General features: G+C 34.6%; 1 protein-coding gene across 1 annotated transcript; it reads right to left on the bottom strand.

The window, feature by feature from the left end:
• Window positions 1-1,677: 1,677 nt before the first annotated feature.
• Window positions 1,678-3,657, bottom strand: LOC131631499 (uncharacterized). Its single transcript, XM_058902294.1, has one exon. The coding sequence runs from the start codon at window positions 3,470-3,472 to the stop codon at window positions 1,988-1,990; it is 1,485 nt and encodes a 494-aa protein (XP_058758277.1). The 5' UTR covers window positions 3,473-3,657; the 3' UTR covers window positions 1,678-1,987.
• Between the last annotated feature and the right edge of the window lie 13,020 nt (window positions 3,658-16,677).

Below are 16,677 nucleotides of genomic sequence, written 5' to 3'. Positions count from 1 at the left end.
TCTAAAAAAATTTAAAAACTGACGTTTTGATTTTTGTTTTAAATCACTACTAATTAATGATTTTTCTTTTATTTAATATGGTTGATTTTTTGTGGCTCACGATATCCTTGAAAATCGAAGTCATGATGGCAGGTACATGCACATTGCAGATGTGACGGCTGGGTAGAGATAGTCATGATGACACTGACGTATGTAGAATGGTTTGAATAATGTTTTGAATTTACTAAAAAAATGCCACCTTTCTGCCATATTGCAAAATATGATCGAAAATAGCATTTTTTTGGGAGCATCTGTTAGCCTGAGATTTTTTGCTTAGCATTTCGACACGAATATGGGATGTAAAATGTATATAAACGCTAAGTGCATATAGCTAAGTAATGTTTTCGACACCTATTGAACTTTTCAAAATTTCAACACCTAAGTAATATTTTCGAAGACAAAACCCACGTAGCAGGATATATGTCAAATTCTGGAGAAATAACCGTTGTTGACAATTATTGATGTGCCTAGTATATAAGTAGATTTCGATTTTGTAATGGAGGTTCACGTTTCATTTTACTTTCTTTAAAATTCACAAATCCGAGTCACAAAAATAAATAATTTGAGAGAAATATATGAACTTGTGTTTCACTTTTAATTTAAGCATTTTTTATCTTATTATTTTATCATTTTTCTTTATTTACTTTATTTATTTAAACACTTCTACATATACTTTCTTGAATCTTTTACATTGAATTTTTTTTTAACACTTATACATTTTCTCAAAAGTTTAACACAAATGTCCTTTATGATATTTTGAATTTAATCTTATAAATAAATTAAAACTCGTGATTGTTTTATAAAAACACTCGTAGACAAAATGAAATATTATTAACTATGGACAGTAAGGATGAACACTTTTTCAGAGGGCATCTTGGTGTATTCAATTTTTCAGTATAAGCGATAGGCGTTAGTAACAATATTTTTGTATGATTTGGATAATTCCATACCACCCAGTTTTTAAATTACATACTGACACATGTTATTTCAACATTGCCCACATATAAAACACACACCACTAACCCTTTGTTTTAATTCAAAAAAAAAAAATTAGTTATGTATTATATACCGTATTCGTGCACTTCATATAACTTTCTGTTACTTTATTTGAATCAATTGATCTAACTTAAGTAATTTAATTTATCTATAGCTTATTACCAACAGTTGACAGCAAACTAGTTTCTAATTGTGTGTTTGGAATTAAATTTTAGATGGAACCAAACAACACTTATATAATGCCATTGCTCAAGCTGGCAACAACCAACGTCGTCTTCATGTGTATACAAAAGGGTTATTTCTTTTAAAGTACAACACAAAAGCCATAATTAGACCCTACCCTTTAGAAGAAAATAAACTGTAGATTTCACTTTCCTTAAAAAAGGTGCAAATTTCATGCTTCTATTTGTTATTTTAATTAAACTAAAAAGAATATTCTAAGAACCAAACTCAAATTGTTAATGGCCAATAGCTATTACGTAACAACCAGAAACCAAAATTACGCAAAAAAGGCGCTGACAGGCTCTAGACTCAGAAAATAACATCGTAACTAAAGTTGCAGCCCAAAACAGGAAAAAGTAAAATATATATAAAATATAAATAAAATAATGGCAATAAAAAAAAAAAGGAGACAACCCATCATAAAATAAAGCAATAAACTTTGTTTTTTGTTTAATGAAAATATACTAATGAATCAGAATCCAGAGACTCACTAACTACACTCAAAAACAAATTTAAAATCCTAATATGCACCTATGAACAAGAATGAATGTTCTTAACACCAATATTCCAAACAATTAAAAAAAACCAAAAAAATAAAATCCACTGAAAAATGAAAACAAAAACACACTAATGATTTTTTATTTTTTATTTAATAACAATGAATGACTCTATATGCAGTATGCAGTGGTATATTTCGCCCAGAATCAGCATTCTCCCTCCGTCTTCTCAGTCAATTCCAGCTGTCAACACCGGCAACCGCCGCCTGAGATGGAAAACCTTGCCTGTACGAACCATTCGAATAGCCACGCTCTGAAACCATGCCAGGTAGCCCTGAGGCATTGTAACCAAACTCGTTCCCAATTTGAGTATATGCGAAATAAACCGGTTGACCGTTAGGTCCAATGACTGGCCTCACTGCTTGATACAATCCAGAAGCTGTTTGAATCAGATAAACCGGTATTGGTTCATTTGGATATCCGGTCGAGTAAGGACTAACCACATTCGGCATCATAGGAGAAAATGATGACTGAACCGAAGCCGGTCCAGGAGGCAGAAACTGAACCGAACTGGAATGAACCGGTGCCGGAGGTTGAGCAGGTAGTTCAGTGGTAACTAACGGCATCTCCGTTTCCGTGTTTTCCTGAGTGTAACAGTTAACTCCGCCGTTTTCTCCGTCAGAATTCATTTGCTGTTCTTCATTCACAGCTTGAACAGGTGGAGTAGTAACTAACGGAATTTCAGTTTCCGTGTTTACCTGAGAGTGACTGTCAACACAGCCGTTAACTCCGCCTTTTTCTTCGTCAGAATTCATTAGCTGTTCATCACTCACAGCTTGAACAGGTACAGTTGAAACTAACGGCGTCTCTGTTTCCGTGTTTTCCTGAGAGTAACAACCAACAGAGCCGTTAACTCCGCCGTTTTCTCCATCAGAATTCACTTGATGTTCATCATTCACAGTCTGCATTACCTGAATTTCATGAATCTCGGTTTCTCTAACCGTCTCAGACTCACATTCCGCATCCTTCGCCGCAAAATCCGGAACAGACTCCGGGAATTCCGCCTGTTTTGCCTCGGGAGACGGAGAATACGGCTTATCCAATCCAAACAGATAATCAGGATTCATCGTCGGCGGCGGTGGAGGTGGAGAAGAATCCTCCGACGGCGGAACGTGAACGGAATTGAGAGCATCGACGAACCACTTACCTTCCGATTTGGAATCCTCAGCAAGATTCATAGCGGAATTGATAGAATCAAAAGATGCATTGCTGCTGTGGTTCTTGACCGGAGAAGGAAAGAGGAAAATCCTCAACCTCGCAGGCTTAGGTGAAGCGCGACACATCCGATCATACTCGATCATCATATAATCGAGATCATCTTCATTGCAAACCGAGATCAAAGCATCGAGATCTTCACCAGGGAGTTGATACTTGAAACAGACATGAGAATCCGCCATAGCATTGAGCTTACCAATAAGGTGTGATAATTTCACATTACGATCGACGGCGAGGATTTTCGTGTCACCTCCGATGTACGAAAAGTGACCGTCGTGAAGCCTAGGCTGAATTTTCCCACCGAAGCTACAGATGAGCTTGACTCTCTTAGTGTTGGAAGGTGGTGGTTCATCGAACGATGAACGGTGATCGTTCTCTAGCAATTCGCGTGAGGTAGGTGAGGAATCACGCGAATTGGGACGCGAATTGGAGTGATTCTCCATTGACGAAGGTGATGGTGATGAGAATTAGGGTTTAATTTGGGGAAATTTCAGGATCTAGGGTTTGGAATTTGGAGAAGGAAATTTCTAATGGAAGAGTTTTCAGAGTGAAAATTGAGAGTGAAGTGGAATGGAGAGGAATGAAAAAAACGGCGTGGATGGAAAATGTGATGTGAGAGGAAAAGAGTAGAGAGTGGCTTTATTTATGAGTGATGAAACTGTGGGCCCCCTTATCTTTTACTAGTATCAGGTTTTGAATTTAAAAAAGTTTGTTATTAGAGCGTGTTATTAGATAAGATTTCTGTTAAAAATAAAAACAAATTAAGAAAAAAATCAGGATTTGATTTGATTCAAAATCAAATTAGGGTTACATAAAATTTATTTAATTTTAAAAAAATTTGTTTTTTTAATTTTAATTTAAAATTATTATGAGATTCAATAATTTGATTTGACTTACCAAAAATAAAAAATTTATGAAATGATAATTAAGTAAAGTATTTAAAATGTCTTCATAAAAAAAAATTGAAAAAGAAAGTAGCACACAAACTTTGTTACTACCTCTTTATTAAAAATGCATACTTATAGTTATATTCCATATATTCCATGACGCGTGAAAAATGCACACGGATTTTTTATATTAATTTTATTATTTTCTTTAATATATTAATAATATTTAATTTTCTAGACTTATGTTTTAATAATATATTGAATATAGAATTATGATAAATAACTTTCTAGAAAGAATTTAGAATTAATCTGTATTTGTATATAAAGTAAATAATATATTTCGTTGAACATCTCTTTAAAAGTTTGAAACCATTTTACAGTGCAACTTGAAATAAATTGTTCAAGTTAAAAAATTTAATGCTAGAATAAAAGTTGCTGAGCAACACAATTATTAGAAAAGACATTCTAAAAAAAAATAATAATATCTCTATATTAGATATAAATTTGTGTGCTACTACTGGATATAATTTAGAAGAACTGATTCAACATTTATATTGTGAATATTTATTATTTAACAAAAAAATATGGCATTTAATTTTAGATTAAATGAGTTTTTTTTAAGTGTTGTGCATTAATAAATTGAGTGATTATGTTCATTAGTTTATCTGATTGTGTTTGAGAGATAGAAATGAACATTATCGAGACATGTTTTAACGATATTATTAAATATGCAACTTATAATAATTAACTTTCTAGAAATTTTTTGTAGAATTAATCTATATCTATATATAAAATAAATATTAAATTTTAGTGTAATTTTTTAATAAAAATTTTACAGTTCATTTTTAGTGAAGGACATTGACAGCTATGTGCATATCATTATTGAATTAAATTTTAATATATATTTTTTACTTTTATAGAAATAAAATCTTGACAAAATAAATTAAAATAAATGAATATAGTAAAAAACTTTATTAAAAAGAAGAACAATTGTGGCGGAGAAGATTTCGTTTGAGGTGTGGTGTATAATTGTGAAGGAAGGAGAGAGATTATGCAGTCATCTAGAAAGTTATAGTTAGTCATTGTAGGAGCATTCATGGTCAAAATGGGAAACATATTTTCTTTAAAAATAAAGTGCCGAGAAATAATGATTTTACGAATTGACAATTTGTAACACTTATAACCTCTATGATTAGACGGATAGCCTAGAAAGACACAAGGTGTAGATCGAGAATTCAACAGAGACATCATTATCAATTGTAAATTTTCTGACAGAAACAAGAAATTTTTATAAGTTTCAGTGCATGTAAAACATTGTTTAAGGTTAGTGAACTGGGTAAAAATGCATGCTCACTACCAATAACAGGAATATGATGACCATTTCCAACAGTAATATTACTAATATTAAAATAATATGGGAGGTTACCTCTATTTCCCATCATACGAGAAGTTGATCTGCTGCCCATATACCATTGATCATTAGGAGGACAAATGGAAAAAGTGTGCATAGCAGCATGGATGTCCATTAGAGTATAGTATTGTGGTGCTTGCTGATTGGTGGAAGTCGATGGAGTAGTGGCTATATGGGCTTATTAAGGACTAGTGCCACATATGCTAGATTGTTTCTGTGACGTGCCTACTGTCAGATAGGGACATGGTGGAGTTGCCCATGGATGCCATGGATATGCCCACATTTACTACTGATAGGGAGATGGAAACCACTGTTGTTGTTGTGGATGAGATCAACCTCCATCTCAACCATTGTGTGTTCACCTGCCACGACCGTCGCGACCATTGTTTCGGCCACCACGAGCACTATTGTTGCATCCACTATTATTGTTGTTGCAGTTAAGACCTGCCGAAACTAAATCATCATCTTGGGAGGGTGAGAAAGTAAAGTTTTTGGTCGAAATCATTGCCTTCTTGGCCTTAGATGTTTCCTCAAGATGATTCTGGAACGAGTTTTGTAAAAAGGGGCAAGATAATCTCTATGATGAATTTGGGATTTGACCGTGGTGTATGCATCTGTGAGGCCATATATGAGTTGAAACATGATCCTTTCGTTCGACACGGGAGCAGCGACATTAGAGAGTTGGTCGGATAATGATTTTAGATGTTGACAGTAGGTAGAGGAATCAGGAAATTGTCTCATACGAGCATTCAAAAGTTCTTGCTCTAGGTAGAAAGACTTAGAATTTTTATTGTCATAAAAGATATTGAACAATCGGTTCTATGCTTGTTCCGCGGTTGAATTGCGCTCAATAATGGTATGAATAAGATCATCTGATATAGTACCATAAATCCATTGAAGGGCAAAAACATCTAGACGTTTCTAGAGGTGAGGGCCGCTGGTTTAGAGGTTAGGAGATGATGCAGGTTCCTCAGAATAATGTGATCGATAACTTCATAAACCCGAGCATGGATTTTTAAAATTTTATACCATGTTTTATATTGGCATTTTCGATGCTCAAGGTAATTTTGATGAAATTTGTGATGTTTGAGATGGTGAAATCGGGTTGGATAGGAGATAGTTTTGCTGCCATGGTAGCATACTTAAGAAAGGAGGTCGAGGTTTTGGTAGGAGAGGATGAGGACTGGTTGTCCTCGACCATAGTGAGATGGTAATAGGAATTGTGTGCGGTGTCGCACGCTCGCGAAAAATGAACAGAGTCGCCACCAATATATTTATCCCATAAGGGAAAGGAATATCAGAAAACCTAACAAAGGAAGGAACAGGGCCTTGCGACCAGAGAATCAAGGTACGGGAGTCGGTTACGCAAGGGGAAGGTGCTAGCACCCCTCACGCCCATCGTACTCGATGGTATCCACCTATGTTTGTTTCTATCTAAAGGGTGTATAACTATGTCTATATCTAAATGAGAAATGAATGCAAAATGTAGGGAAAACAAAGAATTGTACTCGCACGGGCCCTACCCCGCTGCCTACGTATCCTTTTCAGGAATCAGAGTTACCGTAGCTCGGCTCACGATTTTCTGTTTGTTTTTGTGTTTTTTAATTGGGCGGAGTCAACGTTCGCGCTTTTGCATAAGGGATCGACCTAGGATGCGTACGAGCGGAAATGACATTGCCCTTAGGTGCCAACGAGGCAAAAGAAAAAGAAATGATTGGTTTGTGTCTTTTAGGATAGATGAGTGGTGAACAGTTCCCAATACCGGGCCACTCACCACTTTCTCTACTTTGCTTTAGTCTGAACCATTGTTAGGTGTTTTAAGTGTTTTTGGTTGTGTATTTTTTAGGGGAATTTACTTCACGATTCGAATCACATAAAATGTATAATGATCGAGAAGCATATTAGAGAATGAATCCCACTCACTTCCATCCCATTATGTAATGTTTGAGAAACAGATTAGAGAATGAATCTCACTCATTTCTCTCCCATTAATTAATGTTTGAGAAACAGATTAGGGAATGAATCCCACTCGTTTCTCTCCCATTAAGTAGTGACCGACAGATTAGGGAATAAATCCCACTCGTTTCTATGCCACTAAGTGATTGAGAAACAGATTAGGGAATGAATCCCACTCATTTCTCTATCACTTTCTTAATGTGATTCGCATCTTTCGTTTATTAATGTTTTAAAGAGGTCGAACAGAAAAAGAATGAAAGAAGGGAACTAATCCTATGTTCTAATCTAAGTGGTTTTAATTCCTATCTATGTACAAGAGGAAACTAAAATGGTACAAACGGAATAGGCCTAAAATAAGGCCAAAGATACAAGCGATAAAATCATACAAGAGTCATACAAAAATTATACAAAAATTAGCATGGAAATGGTACAAAACATAAAGAAAATGATTCAAGTATTAGTGCAAAATTAAACTAAAAACTACTATTTTTATGGGTTTTTTAGAAGGAGAAATCAATTAAAAGTCAAAATTAAACTAGCCTACTCTAATTAAGAAACTAATATTTTTTTATTGCATTTTTTACGTCAACGATTACCTAAAAATCTACCAAAATTTTAATGGTTTTTCATGTTTTTTAATATCTAAAAAAAAACTTGAAAGAAAAAAAAAATCTAAAAAAAAGGGAAATTAATATCTAATATCTTTGGAGTCAGGGGGTGCGAAACCCAAAACAATGGTGCAATCAGCAAGGCACAGGGCCCAGAAGGTTATGGCCCAAAGCTCTTTTTTCTTCATTTTCTCTAATGGCCAAAAACATGTGGAATGGGCTCGCAGAGGGGTGTGGAACTAGTAATTCGTGGAGAGCCCAATGATATGTGATCCAGATTGAATTTCATTCAGATTTTAATTAACAATTTTCATCAAAAATAAAATAAAAATAAAATAAATAATGAGAAAGAAAAGGGGATTAGGTTTTGAATGTGACCTTTGAGATTCACGCGAAGAAACTCTCTCCCTCTCCTCACCCGTAACGCCGCGGCGGTGCTGCGACGGAGATCCTTCTCCGATCAATTCATCTTCTCTCCCTCGCGAACAATCGAACAGGCTACCGACTCATCCCCTCGCGTCACTCATCTCTCCGTCTGCGTCTCCCTGAAAACTCCTTGCTCTGTTCGAATCTCCGAAGACGAATCTGGTTCGACTTTGATGAAGGCGACGAACAACTGGAGTAACTTCGGCTTCCAGGTATCTTGTTCTCTCTCTTTCTTGCTGTAATTCGTCCTCTATTTCGCCGATTACTTCTCCCTTTTCTTTTCGTGCACACGTAACCGATGTTGTTGTTGATTCTATGTGGTTTGCAGTAATGTTGTTGAAGATCGTTGTGGTGTGACGAACAGATGAAGATGATGAATGAAGAGGTTCAGGTTGAAGAATGGAGGAGAATGGAGAAGATGGATCGAGAATTGGAGAAAGGTTGCTGAATGATGAAGATGGTGGAGAATTGGTGTGTGTATGTGATTATGGCGTGTTAAGAGTTGTGAAGATTCTGAAGAGGTTGAAGTGATGAAGATGATGGTGATTTGAAGGTGATCAAGTGGTGGAGAAGGTTGAAAGAGGGAGCAAGGTGAATGTGATGTTGAAGAATGAATCGAGAGGAGACTGAGAAATGGTGGAGCCGGATCTGTTTTATAGCATTTGAAGATGAAGAGAAGCTCAGGTTCTAAGGTGAGTTTGTTACTGATTTCTCTTCTGAATTTTCTGTTAGATGTTAGTATGAACTATGTTCTGAATTTTTGTTGAATGAATGGTTGAGTCAGTTAGGTGTTATAACTGAATTCTGTTAGTTAGTTATTGGGTGGTTAGGAGAGTTTGAAGGTTAGTTATTTTTCTGTTATGACTGTTATGAATTGATGTGAAACTGGAAATTAGGGCGATTAATAATTGGTTAGGACTCAGTTAGTTATGTGGTTGTTATAAGACTGGTTTAGACAGTTAGGGAAACTGTTAGTGGTTAAGTGGTTTGAAAATTGGTTGAACTGAATATGGTTTTGAGGGGTTTAACAGGGCTGGTTTTGATTTTTTCCATGGCAAAGGCTTTGGTTTTGATGCAATGTAAATGTATATGTGTGTATGGTATGGTGGGTTTCATGTGTATGCTGATATGGTTTTTGGTCTGAATGTGTGTGATGTACAGGGCTGTTTTAGTGCAGTGATAATTAGGGGCTTGAACTTGATGCATTGCTTTTTGGTGGAAAGATTCGATTCAACAGGGTTGGCTTTCAGATTCGAATCGTGAACTGACTTGTCCTTTTTTGTTTAATATCATAATCTGTGGTTTATTTTTGGATTAGTTTATGCTGAAACTTAAAAAAATATGGCATTTAATTTTAGATTAAATGAGTTTTTTTTAAGTGTTGTGCATTAATAAATTGAGTGATCATGTTAATTAGTTTATCTGATTGTGTTTGAGAGATAGAAATGAACATTATCGAGACATGTTTTAACGATATTATTAAATATGCAACTTATAATAATTAACTTTCTAGAAAATTTTTGTAGAATTAATCTATATCTATATATAAAATAAATATTAAATTTTAGTGTAATTTTTTAATAAAAAATTTACAGTTCATTTTTAGTGAAGGACATTGACAGCTATGTGCATATCATTATTGAATTAAATTTTAATATATATTTTTTACTTTTATAGAAATAAAATCTAGACAATATAAATTAAAATAAATGAATATAGTAAAAAACTTTATTAAAAAGAACAATTGTGGGGGAGAAGATTTTGTTTGAGGTGTGGTGTATAATTGTGAAGGAAGGAGAGAGATTATGCAGTCATCTAGAAAGTTATAGTTAGTCATTGTAGGAGCATTCATGGTCAAAATGGGAAACATATTTTTTTTAAAAATAAAGTGCCGAGAAATAATGATTTTACGAATTGACAATTTGTAACACTTATAACCTCTATGATTAGACGGATAGCCTAGAAAGACACAAGGTGTAGATCGAGAATTCAACAGAGACATCATTATCAATTGTAAATTTTCTGACAGAAACAAGAAATTTTTATAAGTTTCAGTGCATGTAAAACATTGTTTAAGGTTAGTGAACTGGGTAAAAATGCATGCCCACTACCTATAACAGGAATATGATGACCATTTCCAACAGTAATATTACTAATATTAAAATAATATGGGAGGTTACCTCTATTTCCCATCATATGAGAAGTTGATCTGCTGCCCATATACCATTGATCATTAGGAGGACAAATGGAAAAAGTGTGTATATCAGCATGGATGTCCATTAGAGTATAGTATTGTGGTGCTTGCTTATTGGTGGAAGTCGATGGAGTAGTGGCTATATGGGCTTATTAAGGACTAGTGCCACATATGCTAGATTGTTTCTGTGACGTGCCTACTGTCGGATAGGGACATGGTGGAGTTTCCCATGAATGCCATGGATATGCCCACATTTACTACTGATAGGGAGATGGAAACCACTGTTGTTGTTGTGGATGAGATCAACCTCCATCTCAACCATTGTGTGCTCACCTGCCACGACCGTCGCGACCATTGTTTCGGCCACCACGAGCACTATTGTTGCATCCACTATTATTGTTGTTGCAGTTAAGACATGCCGAGACTAAATCATCATCTTGGGAGGGTAGGAAAGTAAAGTTTTTGGTCGAAATCATTGCCTTCTTGGCCTTAGATGTTTCCTCAAGATGATCCTGGAACGAGTTTTGTAAAAAGGAGCAAGATAATCTCTATGATGAATTTGGGATTTGACCGTGGTGTATGCATCTGTGAGGCCATATATGAGTTGAAACATGATCCTTTCGTTCGACACGGGAGCAGCGACATTAGAGAGTTGGTCGGATAATGATTTTAGATGTTGACAGTAGGTAGAGGAATCAGGAAATTGTCTCATACGAGCATTCAAAAGTTCTTGCTCTAGGTAGAAAGACTTAGAATTTTTATTGTCATAAAAGATATTGAACAATCGGTTCTATGCTTGTTCCGCGGTTGAATTGCGCTCAATAATGGTATGAATAAGATCATCCGATATAGTACCATAAATCCATTGAAGGGCAAAAACATCTAGACGTTTCTAGAGGCGAGGGTCGCTGGTTTAGAGGTTAGGAGATGATGCAGGTTCCTCAGAATAATGTGATCGATAACTTCATAAACCCGAGCATGGATTTTTAAAATGTTATACCATGTTTTATATTGGCATTTTCGATGCTCAAGGTAATTTTGATGAAATTTGTGATGTTTGAGATGGTGAAAACGGGTTGGATAGGAGATAGTTTTGCTGCCATGGTAGCATACTTAAGAAAGGAGGTCGAGGTTTTGGTAGGAGAGGATGAGGACTGGTTGTCCTCGACCATAGTGAGATGGTAATAGGAATTGTGCGCGGGGAGGAAGAAGAATGATGGGGCGGTGCAGTTAGGGTGAGGAAGGAGAAGATTGCATGGTTTAGGATTTGATATTTGGATCAGTACCTGATGCTTACTGTTACTGATACCATGTAAGTATCATAAGCCTTGCCTTTTCCATTCATTTAATCAATGTTATATGCAATAAGGATTTCCATAAATAGTCTCATGTATAATCATTACTATTCTATACATAGATATATGTACAATCACGGTCTAATACAATATGTTTGATATCTACTAAAACTCTATGATCTCAAATTCATACATAATAGAAAGTAGAGTTTTAAGTGAAATATGAATTGAGCGAGTATAGTAATACATGTGAAATATGAATTAGATGAGTATATATGAGTTTTTAGTCATGATAATAAATTATCGTGAGTTTAGAGTCGTTACATTATGACTATATGTATAAAGATCATTTAGATCTAACCAATTTTTTACAATACGAGTATATTCATTTTCTATAAAATGCATTATTTATTTTAGGGGGTGTTTGTCTCATCGATTATATACTTATTTATGTGAATAAATTAAACAATACCCATATTTGTTATTAGAGAATGAATATTAATTTTGAGGAAAAAATTATATCCAAGAAGTTATTGCAGTGTAGGTTGGATTTTAATTCCCCGTGATGACGGTGGGAAACTTTCATTCTCAGGTAAGTGGAGTCATTTTTTGCTAAAATACTATTCTACCTCCAATGAGCTATGTGATAATTATGGATGGTAAAACGGCCTTGTCCATCCATATATCTATTTTTCCTGTTATTTTTTTGCGATCGAGCCTTAATTTTGAACTCGCGCATCGAGTAGGCATGCCCTTCCCCGTACCTCAAAAAAATTAGTCGAACGCGGGCAGCCTGCGGATAAAGTAAAAAAAATGGAATTTTTATTTTTGGTGGGTTGTAACTCATGAGACCAAACTATCCTATTTATTTACAACTAAAAAAATCAGGGTTACTTATTTTACTTTTTTCTTCTCTTTTTCATTCACGTTCCCCTTCCCTTTCCTATACCAAATTGCTGCTGCATGTTCTTTCTTCACGTTACTACTACCAAATCGCTGGTGCTACGTTCCTCCTTCACATTGCTGCTATCAAATCGTTAATGATTATTTCAACATATAAGGTATAACCATTCAATTTTTATTCTACTATAGCACTAAATGTTGTATATTCCAAATTAGAGTTTGCAATTTCCTATTGTTACCTCTGTTTTATTATATTCAAATTCCTCTTCAGTTCTTTCTCTCGTTTAATCATTTTCTTTTCCTCTTCAATTGGAGTAATATTTAATTTTAATTTCTCTCTTTCGAATTCATGGTTATTATTTAGCAGTAGTTAATTTCTCTCTAATTGCTGGCGATTAATTGTTCTTTCACTATGCTTAGATTTCTAGCCTCGTGTGTCTTTAATTAACATAGTTTTTTATTTGTTCGACTGAAATTAGGTTAACTACCATTTTTTACTTCTATGCTTTAATTCAGTTGTGAATTTCAGTCTATTTAGCTAACAAATTATTTGATTAAATAATAGTTGATGTTTTGTATGTAATTTTTCTTACCCTTCCTATCTTAAGGTGTTGATTTGGGCTTATGTCTTATGAGTATTGGAAATTCCTCGTGGTTAAAGCTATACAATAAATGATGTATATATCTTAAAGCTATGTGTGAAGTGCATCCTAGTTTTTTTTACCAAGTATAGTCCATTTTTTAAATTTTGTGAAGTTTATATTTTATTTATTTATTTATTTGTATTTGTTTTAATTGGCGCATATTTGGATACATAGGTGATAACTTGAAATTGAATCAGAAACCATTGATAATGAAATTGTTGGCAAAGTGATCGTGGTTGATTGGTTCTATATTCCACATACATTTCTTTTACGTTTTTCTCCCTCACTGGTTTTTGTTAAAAAACTCCAACATTGTATAATATCCTTTAACAAGTTTCTCCCTCACTGGTTTTCAAGTGCTCAAATTATTAACCAAACTCATTTTTGAAAAATTCCTAGGAATAAAAATCCTATTAAATTCATGGAAAAGTTATTCCTAAATAAAAATTTTGTATTCATAAAACAAACACCCCTTTATATGTATAACTTAGTTATTATATGCAATAACATTAATATGCATACATTTTATTTAGGGTCACTCACAAGTAACACACATAAAGGCCCAAATACAAGCACCATGAGGAACATGTGTGACCTTGCTCAAGCATGGAATTTGTAATTCCAATATTCTACTAACTTCCCATTGATATATCTAATCAAACAATGGTCCACGCGAAGTATTGCTTTGAGCTGCTCAAAAAGTACGATATGAAGAATTCAAAGTCCATACCTACACTAATGGCTTCAAATTTGTCGATTAATAAAGATGATCAAGGATTGGAGGCAGGGATATCAAAATATAGAGGTATTATATGATCTCTACTCTATTTGATATTTAAGTAGACTTGATATTATGTATAGTATTTACATATGCGCTTGATTTAAAGAGTCACCTAGGGAATCCCAATTTAAGATCGTTAAAAGAATTTTGATGTATCATAAAGGAATCTTCCATCACAGTCTTTGGTATCCTAAAGGTAGCGATTATAGCATAGTAGACTTCCCTGATTCTGATTTTGCAGGGTGCAAATCAAATAGGAAAAGTACTAGTGGTACCTGCCACCTATTTGGAAATTGTTTAATTTCATGACACAGTAAGAAATAACATAAAATTGCTCTTTATACCATTGAAGCCGGAAATGTAGTCGCTGGTAAATGTTGTACATAAGTCTTATGGCAAAAGCAACAATTACTAAATTATAATTTAAAAATCATTTGCATTCCAATTAAGTGAGATAACAATAACGCTATAAGCCATACTAAGAATCCATTTCTACATTCATGCACTACAAATATAGATATTAGGCACCGCTTCTTTAAGGATCATGTTGAAAAGGGTGATGTTATTTTGTAGTATGAGGATACGAAAAATCAACTTGTTGATATCTTTACATAACTTTTATCTGCGGAACCTTTTAATAAAATTTGTAAGGAACTAGGGATCCTTGATGATACTTGTTTTCAATATGCTTTGATTCTATCTGTTATTTCGTTTTCGATAGATAGAATTATTGTGCACTAATGATTTATTGCATAACAAGTTACTTCTTTACCAAATCTATTGGTATGATCTTTCCAAACTCTTATTTTTAGTTTTGTAACTTTCTTAATTTGATTTGGTTATGTCTATGTGATTTATTTGCTATGATTCTTATATTCATGTTGTAGTTGCTATATGGCTCAATGTTTTGCATTTAAAATCTTCTTAAGTGCATTTTTGGTTATGTGCATATTGTCATCACTTTTGCTATTATGAATGACAATTGGACCCATCTCCACTAGGCACCCGCAAATATTACCCACAACTGACAGGGTAAAAATTCGCAAAATGGATACGGGCACGTGCACTCACAATTACCCACAAAAATAAGCGGGTATGGGTGCAGGTACGGGTATCATAGTATCCACTCCGTCTCATACCCGCACAATATAATTTTATGTATTTTTATTTTTATTATTATGTATACATGCTAATTAATAAATTTTATTAAATACATCACTATTAAACTTATACACATTTTAATATAAATGTTTGCTTATTTCTTAACTCAACAATATCATTCTTAAATTTTTTTAATGTTGCTAAAAAATTAAAATGACATGATAGATTATAATTGATATACAATTTTTTATTAGAAATGCGGGTAAACTGTTGGAATTAGACTCTCAAACCTTTGAGTAATTCCTTATCGTTAAAGATGACAATGAAGTAAATAGGATTAGGGTTTGCGGAAATATTAAAAGAGAAGGAGAAAGTATTTTCTGCAGAGTTTCTCTCTGCCCACAATCTGTGGAAATTCTGTTATTCACTTGCAACTGCAACTTCTGTGAATACAAGATAATGACTTGATTACAAATAATGAGGGTTACTCCCTATTTATAAATTTAGGTTAGCTTTCTCCCTAAGCCAAAGCCCAAAACTATAAAAGCCCAAAATACCTATTTTGAAGCTAAATCAAATCTAATCTATTTTAAATCTAAATCAAATCTATCTAGATTTAAAAACAAACTTATGTGTAACAAACTGTTACACACTTCGACACACCTTGTGTTCGAGCAACAACCTGCTTCGACACAAGGAATTACAATTTAACACACCACCTAATTCATTGTGTCTAAGCTATCTACATTCATTATAGCTCTTAGTCTTCTGAATATTTCAACCAGCACTCCCTTCGTCATGATATCTGCAATCTGATTCTCAGTTCTGCAGTGTTCTAAACTCATCTTCCCTTTATCTACCTGCTCTCGAATATAGTGGAACCTCATTTCGATGTGCTTGCTTCGACCATGTGCTATCGGGTTCTTCGCTAGATTGATAGCTGACATGCTGTCGATCTTCATTGTAATTGCTCCATGAGCTTTACCTATTATCTCTTCGACCAAGTTCACCATCCATGTTGCTTGACATGCACAAAGAGAAGCAGCCATGTACTCTGCTTCGCACGATGATAGTGCCACTACTGGTTCCTTTCTCGAACTCCAAGCAACTGGTGCACCACCTAGCATAAATACATAACCAGCTGTGGATTTTCGATCCTCAGCATCACTACACCAACTCGAGTCGGTGTAACACACTAATTTGCATTCTTTTCCCTCATCAGCTGCAGGAAATAGAATGCCATAGTCGAGAGTTCCTTTCAGATACCTCAGTATCCTCTTCGCCGCTGCTAAGTGTGATACCTTTGGCTTCTACATGAATCTACTTATCATACCTACACTGTATGCTAAGTCAGGCCTTGTGTGACAAAGGTATCTCAATGACCCAATAAGTCTTCTGTATTGAGTTGGGTCGACATCCTCTTCATCTGGGTTCTTCGACAG

This window comes from Vicia villosa, unplaced genomic scaffold (assembly GCF_029867415.1).
Source record: "Vicia villosa cultivar HV-30 ecotype Madison, WI unplaced genomic scaffold, Vvil1.0 ctg.000835F_1_1, whole genome shotgun sequence".
In the NCBI taxonomy this organism is placed as follows: domain Eukaryota; kingdom Viridiplantae; phylum Streptophyta; class Magnoliopsida; order Fabales; family Fabaceae; genus Vicia; species Vicia villosa.
The sequence above is the reverse complement of the archived record's forward strand: the minus strand, read 5'-3'. Positions and strand labels throughout refer to the sequence as shown.